We start from the raw sequence: 17,972 nt of genomic DNA, 5'->3' as shown, positions 1-17,972 counted from the left end.
GGAGATCAGTGAGCTCTCTTAACCACTGAGCCATCTCTCCAGTCCCTGGAAGTTTTTTTTTTTTTTTTTTTTTTTTTTTTTTTTTTTTTTTTTTTAATTTTGTTGAAGATATTTGCTGGCCCTTTAAGTTGAAAATCTTCCTTCTCATCTATACCTATTATTCTTAGGTTTGGTCTTCTCATTATGTCCTGGATTTCCTTGATGTACACATCTATAGTCCTTATTTCTTTCCTAGGATTTCTATCTCCAGTGCTGTCTCCCTTTAGATTTTCTTTATAGTTTCTACTTCCATTTTTCATCTTGATTGGTTTTTTTTCAATTCCATCACTTGTTTGGTTGTTTTCCTGTAATTATTTAAGGGATTTTTGTGTTTCCTCTTTAAGGACTTCTACTTGTTTAGTAGTGCTTTCCTGTAATTCTTTGAGGGATTTTCTCTGTTTCCTTTTTAAGGACGTCTACCTATTTAACATTGTTCTCCTATATTTCTTTAAGTGAGTTATTTATGCCCTTCTTGAAATCCTCTACCAGCATCATGAGATATGATTTTAAATCTGAATCTTGCTTTTCAGGTGTGTTGGGGTATCCAGGATTCATTGTGTTGGGTGTACTGGATTCTGATGATGCTAAATGGTCTTGGTTTCTGTTAGTAAGATTCTCATGTTTGCCTTTCACCATCTGGTAATCTCTGGTGTTAGATTTTCTAGCTGTCTCTGGCTGGAGCTTGTTCCTCCTTTGATTCTGTTAGCCTTTTTCAATACTCCTGGGAGTCCAACTCTCTCCTGAGTCCTAGTGGTCAGTGCACTTTCTGAAGGCAAGCTCTCCTGTTTCAGGGAAGGTGTACAGAGGACCCTGGCTAAAGATGAAGACCCAAAGTTATCCTGTCTAAGAAGCTCTGTTGCTTCTATGGCCCATGCACTCTCCTGGGAGGACTGGTCTCTGAGAGACCCTGAATACATGACAGTGCTCTTTCCTGTATTCCAGGGTCAGAGCCCTCCTTAGATGCTGACTCTCCTCTGTCAGGGAAGGTGCCCAGAAGACTGGGTCTCAGCTCTGTCTCCTGGCTGAGGATGAAGGCCCTATGGACCTTGTCCAAGAAGCCCTGTTGCTTCTGCAGCCTACATGGTCTCCTGTGAAGACTGGTCTCCGAGAGACCCAGGTTACAAGATGGTGCTTTCACCTGAGTCCCTGGGTCAGATCCCTATCTGGATGCTGACTCTCTTCTGGCAGAGTCAAAAACACTTTTAAAAAAAGAAATTACATCTCTAATTAAGATGTAATCATTCAAATGCCAGGCAACAATTTTTATTTTTCCATTATCTTGGTTTTCTAAGAATCTTCCACTTTAACCCAGACCAGTAATGCTAGGATTCTGGGTGTGCTAGGACACCTGCAGCTTGTAGAATCCTCTGGAGGCCTTGGGACCACCCACTGAGTTCATGCCCAAGGTGGCTCAGAGCTGGCACCTATAGGAAGGAACCCCAGCTGCTGGTCAGACAGGCTTCCTGTGCCCCTGTTCCTGCTGGCAGAGGTTGCTCCTGGTTGTTCGAAATAGATGTTGCGTTCCACTCACCAGTGTTTCTAGGATTCTGGGTGTGCTAGGGCACCTGAGTTGTGGAGAGTCCTCTGGGGTCTGTGGGACCATCCACAGAGTTCATGTGAAAGGTGCCAAGGTGGTCAGGGGCTTGTGATGACCAGAACCTAGTTTTGGTTTTGAGTTGAGCAAGTTTATTAAGATTAAAGCAATTTAAAGTAAAATAAAAAATAGATGATAGATGTTTAGAGAGATGATAGGAAGAAAGAAAGAAAGAAAGAAAGAAAGAAAGAAAGAAAGAAAGAAAGAAAGAAAGAAAGAAAGAAAGAAAGAAAGAGAAAAAAGGAAGGCTGGATGTTGGGCAGAAATATTTTATCAAATTTTGTGCTGAAAACATCCAGGATTAATTTACCTGGGAAGCCCCTTTAGGTTTCTTATTTAGATTATCCAATAGAGAAATCACCTCCTCTGGTGATGCTTCCAAATAGAAGAATAAATAGAAATAAGTAGCTTTTTGATTGTTAAAATATTTGTCAACTGAGCTTTCTCTCCATGGCAGAATATCCCATGGCTGAATATATAGCTTCCCTTGCCTAATGCAGGCACATTAATATTATGGAAAAAGTTTACATTTCAGTCATTCTCAATATATAATGTCTTTTCTGTTGGGCTGTTTTAATGGTTTCCATGATTTGTCAAGAGGGGTAGAATCAGCTCACCAGACAAAGGGCCTAGAAAGATACATTGACCAAAACAATTAGATCTGAAACAGAAGGTTGCCAGGGTAGTACTGTTTCCCGTGTCACCCTCTCAGTAATCTCAAATAATTCCACACTAATTTACCAATATAAAATATAATATATAACACACATACATTATATATATATATATATATATATATATATTACTGTTTATTGTCACCTTCCCATACTGTTGTCTGCCTCCCACTCCTATTATTTCCACCCCAAAAGCCATTCGTGTCTGTTTTCTTTGACGACCAAAATGAGTTTAATTGGGGCTGTCTGTATGAACATGAGTTAGGAACTATTCATTGTAACATAGTTCATCAGTAAGTATCTAATAAATGAGAATGTCTCTTTCCCAGAATCTATCATGAAACCATAGCTCAACATCAACAATATAAGAAATTCATCAAACTCTTATTAGATGTTAAATGTTCTCATCACAAAAGGTATTAAGGATATAGGATGATCTATGGAATAAATAATGATTTAGTCTTCAACAGAGTGCTATATGTACATATTGCCAAAGGTCATGCTATATTTTTTAAATAAATGAAAAATTGGTGATTTAAATAACACAAAAATATAATTAGGAAAGTGAACATGTTATTATCATTAATAAAACAACCTCCAGGAGCAGTAGAAAATGCAGCAAACTAAATAAGTTTATTTCTGTAGAAAAAGAAAAATGGAATCTGAGACACTACTATGTAACTGATTGTGCAATAAACAACTAAGCCAGAAAGTACCCTTATGTAGAAAGTAACAGTTGCTTCTACTTATCCATCTAAGAGTAGAATAAGAAAAAAGAATGAACAGGTAAACCAAAATGCCATGTTGTTTACTGTGCAACAATATTAGTAAGATATTTAGCAAAGAATATAAGTAAAATGAACTGACTTTAATTTTTAGGTTTAGAACAGAAGAAATGTATTTTTTTACCTGTTTGAGAGTCTTAGCTTTACAAAATCATTTGATTTTTTTCTTTAAAAAATGTAATTATTCTCTTTAGCAAAAAAGGACCACATTATTAACCTCAATGGAATACTAATGAATAAAAATAATTTAAAAGCTCTATTAAGTTCAATTAATTGGTTGTAACATTCTAATTTTGTCATGCTTTGGTAACCATTATATTGTAAGTAATTTTGATGATCTCCAATTCAGTTGCAAACAAGTTTTGCATAGTAAAGCAAAAATTGAGTTGTCTTGGTAATTACCAAAATCATTGGTCTGTTTGGTATGTTTGTGATAAATTGGCTAATTACATTTTTACTGCATTCTAAGTTTCAGCATAATAAGACAAAAGTAATTTATTTTTCTGCATAAATAATATATCTATATTTCTAACTTCCAACTTATAAAAAGTCTAAAACAACACTCCCTTATGTAAGAATTGCTATAGTGCTTTTAATAATAGCTTTAGATATTTGCCATATATTTTCCATATTATTGAAATAGATATAATCACAAGATTCTGTCAAATGAAAGAGTATTATTCCAAGATTTAAGCTTATAATATAAAATCTTATTTATTCTCTGATCATTCTTGCATGATATTAAACTCTGTGGGTCAAAAATCATATCAAAAAGTTTGGAAGTGGCTATTTATACAACATGCATCAGTTACAAGTATCATGTTTACCATAAAGTTTGTCAATTTTAAAAATACTGCTTCAAATTCATGTTTTGAATTTTCCTCCAAAGACAAATCTAAATTTTGGAAAAAAGAATTTTAGATATGCATTCATCAATAAACACTGATTAAGAGCACATTAGCTGTGCCTTTGAAATGTAGCCATGCACAATATTCATAAGTTCTATGGAATTTGAATAGGCTGATATAATTTTGCAACCTGATATTACTGAAATTATTCAGTACATCCTCTTAACACATAAATTATAAATAAGTCGCCGGGCGTGGTGGCGCACGCCTTTAATCCCAGCACTCGGGGGGCAGAGGCAGGCAGATTTCTGAGTTCGAGGCCAGCCTGGTCTACAAAGTGAGTTCCAGGACAGCCAGGGCTACACAGAGAAACCCTGCCTCGAAAAACAAAAAAAAAAAAAATATATATATATATATATATATATATATATAAATAAGTCATTTTTGCAAGTCAGTTAACTTCTTTTGTCCAGTGTATGAGTAAGCCCATTTAATTGTTAAACAGACTTTGTGACAAGGAGAAAATATGACAGTCTCTGCTGAAAATTTAACCATAAAGATAAGTTTCCTGTGTCGGGTGTAGTGGAACACACCTTTAATCCTAGCACTCAGGAGGCAGAGGCAGATGGATTTCTTTGTTCGAGGCCAGCCTGGTTTACAGAGTGAGTTCCAGGACAGCCAGGGCTACACAGAGAAACCCTGTCTCAAAAAACAAAAAACAAAAAAACAAAAAAATAAACAAACAAACAAAAAAGTTTTTGCTGTCTAAATTACTATTGATTATTAAATATTTATTTTATATTAGGCTAAACACTATAATTCTTATTATTTTCATCTCTCAGAAGATAATAATAACTATAGCTAAGATGAAAATTACAGTAATATGTTTCATGTTTTGCCTAGGGACCATTGGCTTAGTTGGACATAAGGATAAAATATGTTGATTTAAGTCAGTGATGAAGGGGATTGTATCATATAATGTACATTACAGTCTATTTGCAATTGCTCTATAGATGAATCTGATTCTTGAAAGTGTCAGTTCAAGATACTTTATATCCTATGTATTTTTTCAGAATCCAAATGGTTTTGATGGTTTTAGAGCTGTGTATAAATCTGTTTGTATATATATTTTGTATGTATACTATACATACAGAGACACACACACATATACACATGCAAACATATACACACACATACAAGTATGTGAATATACAATTTTGTGTAAAATCTCTAAGAGCCCATACATTTGCAAAACAATATCTGTATACTGGCTATGAAAATTAAGTAACTCTCATTTGTTCAATATAGAGTGATCTTACAGCAAGGTTGCTTGGACTTATTTGAAATAAGACTATTTAAAAGAGTTTACACATTTTGTCAGCCAATTTTGTTAATATAAAATTACTATCAGGGGAGATATTTATCTTAGATTATTTTCACTGCTATATTCTAAGGTAACAGTTAGTAAAATATAAGGCTAATGCAGTTTAGGCCTAAGAAAATGGGTGTTTGGGTTAAAGAACAAATTTCTAAGCTTGTTGATCTTGGTACTGAATTGTCTCATTTACTAACCCTACATAGAGTTCCTATTAATCTTGGTTAACTGGCTGTGCTTAACAAAGAAGAAAAATACCCTACCTTCATTAATAGTTTATAATTAACACCATATTTTCTTTAATCAAAATTAATTTTAGTGTCTAATTGTTTAATTTATTTAGTGTTAGTTAGTTTATTTAATTTATTTTAGTGTTTAATTAACAAACTAAGAAACCAATATTTTAAATGATGTAAATTGAATACAAAGTGAATAATATAATGAATTGAGAAACTGATAACTAACTGTTGAGTATAATTTCAAGCTAATATTGAAGAGTTAATGATGAGGGATATTTTGAGAAGTTGGAAACTTTTTAATACCACAACTTTATTTCTTTTTCTTTTCTTTTTCTTTTCTTTTCTTTTTTTTAAATTTTTAATATTTTTATTACATATTTTCCTCAATTACATTTCCAATGCCATCCCAAAAGTCCCCCATAGCGCCCCCCACTTCCCTACCCACCCATTCCCATTCTTTTGGCCCTGGCATTCCCCTATATTGGGGCATATAAAGTTTGCAAGTCCAATGGGCCTCTCTTTCCANTGATGGCCGACTAGGCCATCTTTCGATACATATGCAGCTAGAGACAAGAGCTCTGGGGTACTGGTTAGTTCATCATGTTGTTCCAACTATAGGGTTGCAGATCCCTTTAGCTCCTTGGGTACTTTCTCTGCTTGTGGACGTTGTACATCGTGGTGCGCACTAGGCTCCGCACCACGATGTACAACGTCCACAAGGGGGGGGCGGGGTAATTGGTTAGTTCATATTGTTGTTCCACCTATAGGATTGCAGATCCCTTCAGATCCTTGGGTAGTTTCTCTAGCTCCTCCACTGGGGGCCCTGTGATACATCCAATAGCTGTCTGTACAAAAAAATAAAGAATAAAAACTTCCCCAGGGATCAAAGTATAGAATTTGGTTGAAAAATTGAGTCTCACATCAGTCATTTCATCCTAATGATTCAAGTCTTTTTAACCAACTTGCATTTCTCCAGTGTAGTAGACACCATGAAAACACACAGATACCTTTTTCTTCTATTATGCCATTTTTTATACAATATATTATGGTCATGTTATTTTCCATACCTGAACACTTGCCAGATTCTTTTCACCTATCCACGCATTCCATATCATTACTTTGGCTGTCATAAACAATGAAAACTAAAACTAATAAACAATGAGACAAAAAATGATGAAGCAAATGAAATGAAATAAAGAAAAACAAAAGACTACAAAAAAATAGAGCCTGTTTTTTTGTTGGTAAACTACTGCTGTGCATGGGGGACAGAACTGATTCCCCCTCAACAGGTAACAATTACAAATAGCTTCTTAATAAGGGTGTGATTTTGTGTTCACTTCCATATCTTGGTGCTAGGACTTTATCTCATTTAAACTTGTGAAATTCCTGAAAGGCTCTCTAATAGGCTCAAGCATAGTAAAGTGTAGATTTTGCCCTTTCTCCTCTCTTTCTTGCTAAACCATTACATTGCATTTCTAAAGCTAGCCCCCAAGGTTTATTCCCTTATTTGGCCACTGACTCATTCCTGAGACAAAGCACTGAGCTCCTGCAAGAAAAATCCATTATTTGACTTTCCTGGCTAAGATGACCTATCAGTACTTACCAGCTCATTCTAGCATATATCCAATTTTTCTCCTAAAAAACAAGATCACTTCTGCAGAGATATTTGCTTGAAGACTTTATATGATCTAGCACGCCCCTCCAGTGTAAAAAAATATATATCTCCTTTTTGCTAAGAATTTTGTGTTTAATATGTTCTGAGCTGATTCCTAAGGGGAGCACAATTCAGAGCATACACATTTTTTTCATTTTTTCCCCAAAAGGATAGAATACTGAAAAAACAAATCCAAATGAATGAACTGTTTATGTGTAAATGATTTAACAAAGGTTAGAACACATAAAAAACCACATATAACCAAATCTAAAGTTGAAGTAAAACATGAACATCAATGTATTCCTAAATGAAAATAGTTTTCTAGGAGTATTTAAAAAAAGGCACGTAAGATAAATGTGAATTAAACAGATGATATACAATAAATAAGAATTAATATTTCTGCTTGTTAGCAAACATAAGCTATCATGACAATAAACATATAATAAAACATTTTTTTTTAAATGTAGGTAGACAAGTAGGCAAAAGACACAAGTTTCAAAGCTTTAAAACATAGACATTTAAATAAGTAAAACCTGTTCTAGGTTACTAGGTCTTGAATAGTTATAAAATGGTTTATAGCCGGGCGTGGAGGCGCACGCCTTTAATCCCAGCACTCGGGAGGCAGAGGCAGGCGGATTTCTGAGTTCGAGGCCAGCCTGGTCTACAGAGTGAGTTCCAGGACAGCCAGGGCTATACAGAGAAACCCTGTCTCAAAAAAAAAAATGAAAAAAATAAAAAAATAAAATGGTTTATACCAAACACTATTGGTTTAATAAATAATAAGAGGATTCATGTTGTTCTGCTATATTTATAGACAAGTACCTTGTTCAGCCATCATCAGTGAATCTTCTTCCTACAGTACATAGGAAGAAATACAGAGACTTAAAGCTAGACATTGCACTCAGAAACCCTGGAACACACAGCTCAAAAAGGGATGTCTCCATCAAATCTCTCCTCTTAGAATTCAGTCATACCTGCTGAGTAAGAAGCTGAAAGACTGTAAAAGCCAGAGGCTATAAAAGATAGCAAGAAAGGCCCTCTTAAATCAACTGAGCAAAGCTCACATGAATTCACAGAGACTGTAGCATCAAGCACAGGGCCTGCAAAGATCTGGACCAGGACTTCTGCACACATATTATAGCTTTATGTTTAGGACATTTTTTTAACTAGACATTTTCTTTATTTACATTTCAAATGTTATCCCCTTTTCTGGATTCCCCTCCATATTGTATGATTTATATACAGTCTATCCAAAAATAGCTGTATTTTTATTTCAAATGTAATCTCATGAAGACATAGCTGCCCTTGAACTTTCTTTTAGTTGAGGCTATCTTTGAATTTCTGTTCCTTATGCTTTCATCTCCCAGGTGCTTAGAATACTGAAATGTATAACCTCTTCTAATTCTGAAGAAGTACTTTTTTAAATGCTTCCTGAAAAAACACAGGAAGTATATACCTGCAGATTGTGTGTGTGTGTGTGTGTGTGTGTGTGTGTGTGTGTGTGTGTCTGTGTGTGTGTATAATAGCTTCTTTAGCTTTATAACTTCACTATGGATTGAAATTTAAATCAGATGAAGACATACTTAGAATAGACAATTAAAAATATCTATAAATTTAGAACTTTCCATCACTGAAAAGAAATCTTCTATGGCTCTGGTTCTGATTTTTTGTGGTTTTAATTCATCATATTCAGCTTATGACAACTATATCAAGGAAGCACAAGTAGAAAGGTCAACTAGAATACAACCTAAAATACAATAATGTTATATTTTAATAGGTCTTTCTAAAATGTACATTATAAAAATCAGTAAATAAGTTACACATGAATGTAGCTAAAATAATTAGGTAAGTAAATTAATCCTTTTCTGAACATTCCATTTACAAATCTATATAAGCATTATTAATATATATTAGTTTTATATATATACATATACATATATATATATATATATGTTACTAAGAGTGGATACTTCCATTATATTCATGGCAATCAAAGCTAATTGTTATTACTCTGAATTTATATGCAATGCATTTCATCATCAGATTAGTTATGAAATTAGACCCAAGAAATTTATATTTTGTGGATATTAAATCACATATAAAATTTAAATTTGGAATTTGTATCTAGAACTTGTACCGTCAGCCACAGCTTTCTTCCTGCCTGGGAGAAAATGAATCCTAAGCATAATAGGAAGTGATGTCAAGTCTCTTCATTCCATCATTAACCCTCCTGTGGCCAAATGTCGATGATGGAGACACAGTGACGGATTTCATTGGTCAAGAGCGAGAAAGGGGCATTACCATCCAGTCAGCAGCTGTGAGTCTCGACTGAAAAGGGTATAGAGTCAATCTGATTGATAATCCAGGTCACGTAGACTTCACTCTGGAGGTGGAGCGCTGCTTGAGGGTGTTGGACGGTGCTGTGGCCGTGTTTGACGCCTCTGCTGGTGTAGAGTTTTAACTATGCAGTTGAAAGCATCCTGGAGAAGTTAAAGGCAAAGCCCCTGATTTTACAGCTGCCAATTGGTGAAGCCAGAACTTTCCAAGGAGTGGTGGATGTCGTAAACAAAGAAAAACTCATTTGGCATTCTAACTCTGATGATGGAAAAGCCTTTGAGAGGATGCCCCTCTCAGAAGCGAGCGATCGGGAGCTGCTAAGGGAGACGATTGACGCAAGGAACTCCTTAATTGAACAAGTTGCAGACTTAGATGATGAATTTGCTGACTTAGTTTTAGGTGAATTTAGTGAAAATTTTGATTTAGTACCAACTGAAAAGTTACAGGCTGCAGTACACAGGGTGACACTGGCGCAGGGTGTAGAACCTGTGCTGTGTGGGAGTGCCTTGAAGAACAAGGGCGTGCAGCCCCTGCTGGATGCAGTGACCACTTACCTGCCGTCACCCGAGGAGCGCGAGGACCGATTTCTGCAGTGGTATAAGGGTGACTTGTGTGAACTGACATTTAAAGTACTACATGACAAACAGCGAGGACCCCTGGTTTTCCTGCGCATTTACTCAGGAACACTGACGCCTCAGCTGGCTGTCCACAACATTAATAGAAACTGCACGGAAAGAATGAGTCGTCTGCTTTTGCCATTTGCTGACCAACATGTAGAAATCCCTTCCCTGACTGCTGGAAACATTGCTTTGACAGTTGGTCTTAAACAAACTGCCACTGGAGACACCATAGTCTCGTCCAAGGCCAGAGCATTAGCTGCCGCTCGCAGAGCCGGACGAGGAGAAAGGGAGCATGGAAAGAAGAGAGAGGCCGAGAGTCTGCTGTTGGCTGAGGTGGAGGTCCCAGAGCCTGTCTTCTTCTGCACCATAGAGCCCCCGTCAGTCGCTAAGCAGCCAGCACCAATGAATTCAGACGAGTAACACTTAGAAATGGACAGCACAGCCTAGAACTCTTGGTTTATAGACCTAAGAGACAAGTGAATGGATGCAGTTGATAAAGATTTGGATCATGCCTTGGAACGCCTTCAGCGGGAAGATCCCAGTTTGAAAATGAAACTCGATCCTGACTTTGGACAAACTGTCCTGTGTGGTATGGGGGAGCTACATATTGAGATTATTCATGACCGTATCAAGAGGGAGTATGGCCTAGAGACCTATCTAGGGCCTCTGCAGGTGGCGTACCGGGAAACCATCTTAAACTCAGTTCGCGCCTCAGACACCCTCGATAGGGTGCTCGGAGACAAGCGGCACTTGGTGAGTGCGGAGCTGGAAGTCCGGCCATCGGAAGAGCCCTGTGCTGTGGCCACGATCGAGTATGCTGACTGTGTGGGTGAAGACCTGCTGCAGGCCTCTCGGGAGGCCATTGAAAGTGCCGTCCACAGCGCATGCCTCCAGGGACCTCTGCTCGGATCCCCAGTCCAGGACGTGACAATGACGTTGCACTCACTGATGATTCACCCTGGCACCTCCACAACTATGGTCACTGCCTGCATCTCACGGTGTATGCAGAAGGCCCTGAAGAAAGCTGACAAACAGGTGCTGGAACCTCTGATGAGTCTCGAGGTCACAGTGAGCAGGGAGTACCTCAGCCCTGTCCTGGCAGACTTGGCACAAAGAAGAGGGAACATTCAGGAAATCCAGACTCGCCAAGACAACAAAGTTGTTATAGGATTTGTTCCTTTAGCAGAGATAATGGGATATTCAATTATGCTTCGAACTCAGCTACCACCTCAAAAACTTGAAGGACCCTAACTCCATAGTGGCTATCTGAATAAAGATTAAATGGTAATGCAACACACTCAAACACCTTTAATGCTCCACAAAGTTCAACTAATTGTGCAGAGGTATAGATAGTATCAATGACTTGAATTTGCCCATGAATAACCACAGTGGCTTTTCCATTTTTTGACCCATCTATAAACACAGTTATTGCCTCTGAAATAGGGTCTGAATGAGTAACTTTGGGAAACACAAAAGGAGTCACCTGTAAAAATTGTAACAACCTGTTACCGGGGAGATGGGTATCAAAAATCCCTTGGTAGATGGACAGCAATATGTCCCAAGCATTAAATAGGGACTGTAACCAAGCAAGGTGCTCGGAGGAATAAGGAGAAATAATTACATCAGGACCTCAGCCAAAATGGCGGGTGGCCAGAGAACCTTAGAGGGGGTGGCTGGTAAATGGATCCAGAAAAGGGGGCTGTCTTTTTGCCAGAGAAGGCCTGTGGATGTAAAAGTGGTTGAAAAGATGATCAGGAATAAAGGCTGTGTGGGGTCAAAATAACCCATAACCTGTTGACTAATGGCCTGCTCAACTCAGGCCAGTGATCTTTGTGCTTCTATGGTTAGATTTCGGGGGGAGGTGGGATCATAATCACCCCGCAAGTCATCAAACAAGGGCTTTAATTCTCCTGTTGTTAACTTTAAGTATGGACGTAGCCAATTAATATCTCCCAATAACTTTTGAAAAACATTTAAGGTCTTCAGATGAGACATTCGAATGGTCAATTTTTGTGAGTGAACAGTTGCAGGTTTTAGTTGGAAGCACAAGAACATGAAAGGATATTGAACCTGTATTTTTCCTGGGGCTATTACAAAACCTCTCTTTTGTAGGGCAGCAACTACTATTTGGGCAATCTCATGGGTTTGTTGTAAATCTTTGGTAGCTATTAATAAATCGTCTATGTAATGCACAATATATGCAGTGGGATAGCGTCCTCTTATTGGATCAATGATCTGGGCCACACATTTTTAGCACAAGGTGGGGCTATTAGCCATTTCCTTGTGGCAAAACCCACCACTGGAAGTGAGGATTTGGTCCCACATGATTTACAATTGGAATGGAAAAGCCAAAGCGGACACAATCTTGAGGATGAAGGGGGATAGAGAAAAAACAATCTTTAATATCTATAACAATTTTGAAATAGCCCTTAGGTCTGGCAATGGGAGAGGATAGACCAGGCTGTAGGGCACCCATTGGCACCATAGTCTTAACAGCTCTGAGATCTTGTACCAACCTCCAAGACCCATTTTTCTTTTTTATAACAAATATAGGTGTATTCCACAGGGAGGAGGATGGTTCAAGGTGTGACAGCCTCAATTGTTCCTGCACTAACTGTTAGGCTGCCTGGACCTTTTCTTGAGGCATAGACCACTGGTCGGCCCAAACTGGATCATTAGTTTCCAAGATATTTTATCTGCCTGGAGTGCAGGAGGAGCAGGAAAAATGGTCTGCTCCCAGTCCCCTTTTGTCTCTTTTGGGTACAGGGACAAAGGGATGAACAATCCCTTGTTCATTTTTCCCTAGGCCTTTTCCAGGGAGATACCATGTTTTTAGCTTTAAATTTGTGACAGTCTCATTGGGACTGTACATTATAACTCCCATCTGAGAGAGTATATCTCTTCCACATAAATTAACAGGAAGGCCCCTGACTACAAAGGGCCCGACAGTTCTAGTATTATTTTCCTTATCTGACCATGTTAACAATTTTGAACTTTGTAAAGTATTCTGAGTTTGTCTTATCCCCTTTAAGTGGGTAGCAGTAGGTTCTAAAGGCCAAGCAGTGGGCCAGTGCGATGAAGAGATTACTGCTACATCTGCCCCAGTATCTAGAGTCCCTGAAATTGTTTGCCATCTAAAAACAGGGTCAACATGGGTCAGGAGTCAGTTAATTTTTGTACCCAATAAACATCCGAGGACCCTGGGAAGGATGGCCCCCGACTTTTTCTATTATGTGGAAATTGTCCAATTAACAGGAGCGGCAGCACTTGGGCAATGTGCTCTCCTGATCTCAATGTAAGGGGCCCTTGTATGGCTGTAACCAGAATTTTTATTTCTCCTTGGTAGTCAGCATCGACCACAGTGGGGGTTACCACGAGTCCCTGTAGGGAACCTGATGCTCGGCCAATAATAAGAAAAAACATATTTTGGGGTGGGGGTCTGAATTCCCCTGTTTTAATAACTAATGTCCCTTCCTCGGGAGTTATAATCATGGTGGTGGAGGAACACAAATCCAATCCTGCACTCCCTGCTGTAGCCCTGCACAATCCCCATTGGGGAGACTGGAGGGAATCAGTGATGGATTGTTTGGGGGTGCTATCAGGGGGAACAGGCCTGAGCAGGGGGCCCCCTTGGTAGTTTCCCTGGACTGCAGTAAGGGGGCAGCCATTTACATCAGTTTTGGATCCGTAATCTCGTGCCCAGTGGTGACTTCTCTTACAATTAGGGCAGAGGACAGGAGGCATGGCTCCCTGTGTAACTTGGCCTGTGCCTGGTGTGGTGGCAGACTTGTCTGGTCTGGTGGACGGGCATTCGCGGACAAAATGTCCCAGGAGTCCACATCTGAAACACACTCTCTGCTGAGGCTGGCTAATTCCACCAGCTTTTTGGAAGACCGCTCCAATGGCCAGGTTAATAGATTTTGAGACTTGATGTGGAAATGTATCTACCTCACTGCAGAGCTTTATCACTCCTGTGAGGTCTAAGCATCTAGTCTTACCCCTCAGGGCAGCCTTGCAAGCGGAATTAGCATTCTCCAAGGCAAGTTGTCTAACTAAAAGCCCTTCATTTTCATGAGGGTCGAGAATTCTTTCAGCAGCTTCTTGTAGTCTAGCAACAAATTGAGCATAGGATTCTTGGGAGCCCTGAATAATTTTAGTCAACCGGGTGGTGAGGGTTCCTGTGGCCGATACGACTCTCCAGGTTGCCAGCACCCCAGGATGAAAGCCCCAATTGTTTCACTGAGGTTTTTTTGTTTGTTTGTTTTGTTTTGTTTTGTTTTCTATTAATAGCAGCTTGGGTTTCGGCTCTATCCACAAATTCAGATTTCCAAGTTAAATACTGCCCTCTAGTGAGGACTGACTGTACCACTTTGCTCTATTCATTGGGCGTTAAGTAACCGTCTCCTGCTAGTCCCTCTAAAATTGATACAGTAAAAGGGACATTAACCCCATAATTTTAAACAGCCAAATGCAATTCTTTAATATGTTTGATCTTTAATTTCTTAAAAAACAGGCTGTGAAGCCTCATAATCACTTTCATCTTTTATCGCCTCTTCTTCCTCAGAGTCAGAGGCTAATTGCTCAAATTCGTCACTTTCATTTTCCTTTTCTCCCTTTGCAATTCCCGAGGTATCTGGCACTCGTTCATCATTAGTTGGCTCAGGGTCATAACTTATCTATTTGGAGCATGCCCGAGTCAAGACTGGGAAGGCCAACATTTTATGTGCCTTGTCCTTGGCTGAATACTTATGTTTGATTTTCTCCGTGGAAACCAGAGGGGAGGCCTCCTTTATGACTTTAGGATGCTCTGACTGTTTCTTGACAATTGGGGCTCCAGAGAGGGGCCCCTGTAAGTTTTGAATTTCTAAAGTGAGGTCTCCTAATTCTTTTTGCAATATAAAACCTATTTTAGACCAGAAATGTGAGCCACCAGAGTGTCCTTTGTGTGAAGCAAATGACAGACAGTCATCCCTGATAAGGGAGTGGGAGGCTGCAGGCTGAGGGAGGGATAGAGGTGCAGAAGGGGAAAGGGAGGGGGTGTGGAGGAGGGTACCTAGGGCCGGATTTTGTTGTTAGAAACACTCAGGAGCCAGGACCATATCTCTCCTCTTCATATTTGGCAGCCTCCTCCTCTAGTTCTGCCTCAGAGGACAGGTCAAAGGGAGCATTACAGTCTTTTAAGACTTCATGCAAGACTGGATAAATATTCTTTGGTCTAACAATTTTCTCTGATTCATCCAGGGGCCCCTTCAGGTTTTGTGGGGAGAGAGGAGCTGGCAAACTACTTGTAGGATCTGGCATGTTTATGATGACTGAAGAAGGGGTAAGTCCTTTTTAGTTTCACTTTTACCAGATGGTGAGCAAGAAGCCGCAAAAAAAAAAAAAAATAATCCTCAGTGAGTGCCAGCAGTCTGGCTCCTTCCCCTCCTTGCTCTACATCTTTAAGGAGGTCTCTAATGATTCTATAATAACTGAAAAAAGGTTCAGGGATATTTTCACCCTTCTTTATTAAATCATTAATATTTTTGCCAACCTTATTCCACATAAGTGGATGAATCTCAGGTCCACTCAAAACTAACCATGGACATTTAGTGTCCAGAAAGCAAAAAAAAAAAAAAATTAATCAAATCTTTTTTCTTGACTCTTATACCTCTCTCCCTAAGTAAACCTTTTATCTCTTTTATAAACATTGTTTCCTTTGAAAGTGCTTTCCCCATGGCGAATGGGACGACCTTGTAGCGTCTAGACTTACCTCAAGACTCCCCGCGTTGCTTGAGCGATGCCATCCGGGAAGGTCTCTACCCTGGCTGGCTGTACCTCAATCTTATTGTCATCCGGAGGATGGTCGTACCTTGAGCCCTACGGTGGGTGCCACCTGACCCGTCCAGCAGGTCCAGTTATTCGTGGGTCTCAAGGGGACTGCTCCTAAAACCAAATGGGGGGTGAGAGAGAAACGGAATCCAAGCACAGAAAAGACAAGGAGTCAATCTGAATCTTGTCAAGGCCTCCTATTCAGCAAAACTTGTAGTTTTTATACAAAAAGATCAAAGGACAGATATATAACCCTTACGAAGAAGGCAGGGGGGAGCAGTGGTAATTTTCCTTGGTGACTATAAGGGGAAGTATGATATCTAAAAGTACATCTTGTGGTTATGACATCAGCTGTTTGCGTCAGTCAGGTCTGGAGTCATCTTGTGGTAATTGTTGGTGACCTTTGTCTGGACTTAGTCAGCTTGGGGAGGAGGTCCAGCTTTATGTCTTAAGACTTGGTGGTCATCTTCTTCACTTGGATTATTATAAAGAATTTAGTTTTGGCTCCCCCCCCCAAAAAAAACATAGAATTCAGAAAAAAAATGTACAAGAAATGAAAATTGTCGCTAAAATTCTTGGGGTTTTTTGGTTGGGTTTGGTTGGGTTTGGTTTATGTTTTTCTCGAGACAGGGTTTGTCTGTGTAGATCGGGCTGTCCTACAATTCACTTTGTACACCAGGCTGGCCTCGAACTCAGAAATCCACCTGCCTCTGCCTCCCAAGTGCTAGGATTAAAGGCGTGTGACACCACACAAGGCCTCTAAAGACATGGTGCCCTTTACTTCACACACACACACACACACACACACACACACACACACACACACACCCTGAGCATTGTTTACAATCCTCAATTAAGACTTAAAGGTTGGATATTCGAACTACAAAGACATATACAAACAAACCCACAAATCCTACAATGTTCATTTGGTGTGCATAGATTTGATTAATATCTAGGATTTCCTTTGTTTTTGTATATTATGAGAGATTACACCCTAAAATCTCTTTCTCAAGCTTGTTCATTTCTTCAGTTACTACTGTGTACAACCTGATACTTATAATCCACTAGATAGTAATGTTACAAAAGGTATTTATTGTGCTGAAGATATTCAGTCATACCCCTCAGCTCCAAAATATATCTTTTAAAGACACATAGTAAGGAATGACCTTCCAAATAACCTCAAATGAAACTGTCATCTGGTGGAAAATAACACTGCACAGGAAGAAGTTTACACATAAAATTTGTATTCATATGAATATTGGTCAAAATGATTACAATTGTAAAGTTGAATTACATAGTGGTATGTCTTTGAAACAATAGGAAAAATGATGTGCATACATTGTGTTTTCCAAAAAGAGTAGGGAATGTAAAACATTTAAGCAGTGGGATGCTGGTTTCTAATGCCAGGAGATGACTAACATAGCAACAAACTAATAAAATATCCTCTTCAAAAGTTAAAAGAAAACAGCAACAACAAGAAGAAGAGAACAACAATCACAAGGAACCATGTCATCCGTGGCATCTTCAGGGGGATGTGCAGCAATCTGAACATGGTTCCAAGGACATTAGTAGATGTCTAGTAGTTTGTCAGCCTGACAGATGGTTGTGTTCAACCATCCATGTCTGTATACTAAGGTTGGGAACAATCCATCGATGATGAGTGCCCTAAAGATGATGAGTTCTGCTCCCCACTCTCCTTGCTGCTCTGGAGACTCCAAACCTGAGGGTAGGAATGTTATATTGATGAGTATGAGAATGCTCAAAGCCTCTTTATCTACATTGTGTAAATTTGACATCTCTTTGAGTGAAGTGTAAGACCTGCTTGGCCAGAAGGTACAACCAGAGGCCTGTTGAATAAAGATGCTACTATAGAGACCCCATGTAATGAGAAAGGGCTTTCTGAAGTACCCTTGGACAGAAGTTGAATTTTAAGATCCAATTATTCAGAAATGGCATGTAGGCACTATAGATGGCCTTACTGTCATACTGAGAACAT

The 17,972-nt window shown here is 39.1% G+C and overlaps 1 protein-coding gene and 1 long non-coding RNA gene across 2 annotated transcripts in view; one reads left to right on the top strand and one right to left on the bottom strand.

Moving 5' to 3' along the window:
- The first annotated feature begins 9,405 nt into the window (after positions 1 to 9,405).
- LOC110286371 (ribosome-releasing factor 2, mitochondrial-like) lies at positions 9,406 to 11,416 on the top strand. Its single transcript, XM_021152749.1, is given in 3 exon segments — positions 9,406 to 9,662; positions 9,664 to 10,560; positions 10,663 to 11,416. Coding segments are annotated over 3 exon segments (1,908 nt in total).
- Positions 11,417 to 17,627: 6,211 nt separating this feature from the next.
- Positions 17,628 to 17,972, bottom strand: part of LOC110286465 — a 2,001-nt gene continuing 1,656 nt past the window's right edge. Inside the window, exon 3 of the long non-coding RNA XR_002377142.1 lies at positions 17,628 to 17,696. This is a non-coding gene — a long non-coding RNA (uncharacterized LOC110286465). The remainder of the gene's footprint in view (positions 17,697 to 17,972) is intronic.

The sequence above is a fragment of the Mus caroli genome, chromosome X, assembly GCF_900094665.2.
Source record: "Mus caroli chromosome X, CAROLI_EIJ_v1.1, whole genome shotgun sequence".
In the NCBI taxonomy this organism is placed as follows: domain Eukaryota; kingdom Metazoa; phylum Chordata; class Mammalia; order Rodentia; family Muridae; genus Mus; species Mus caroli.
This window is presented reverse-complemented; position numbering and strand designations above follow the sequence as displayed.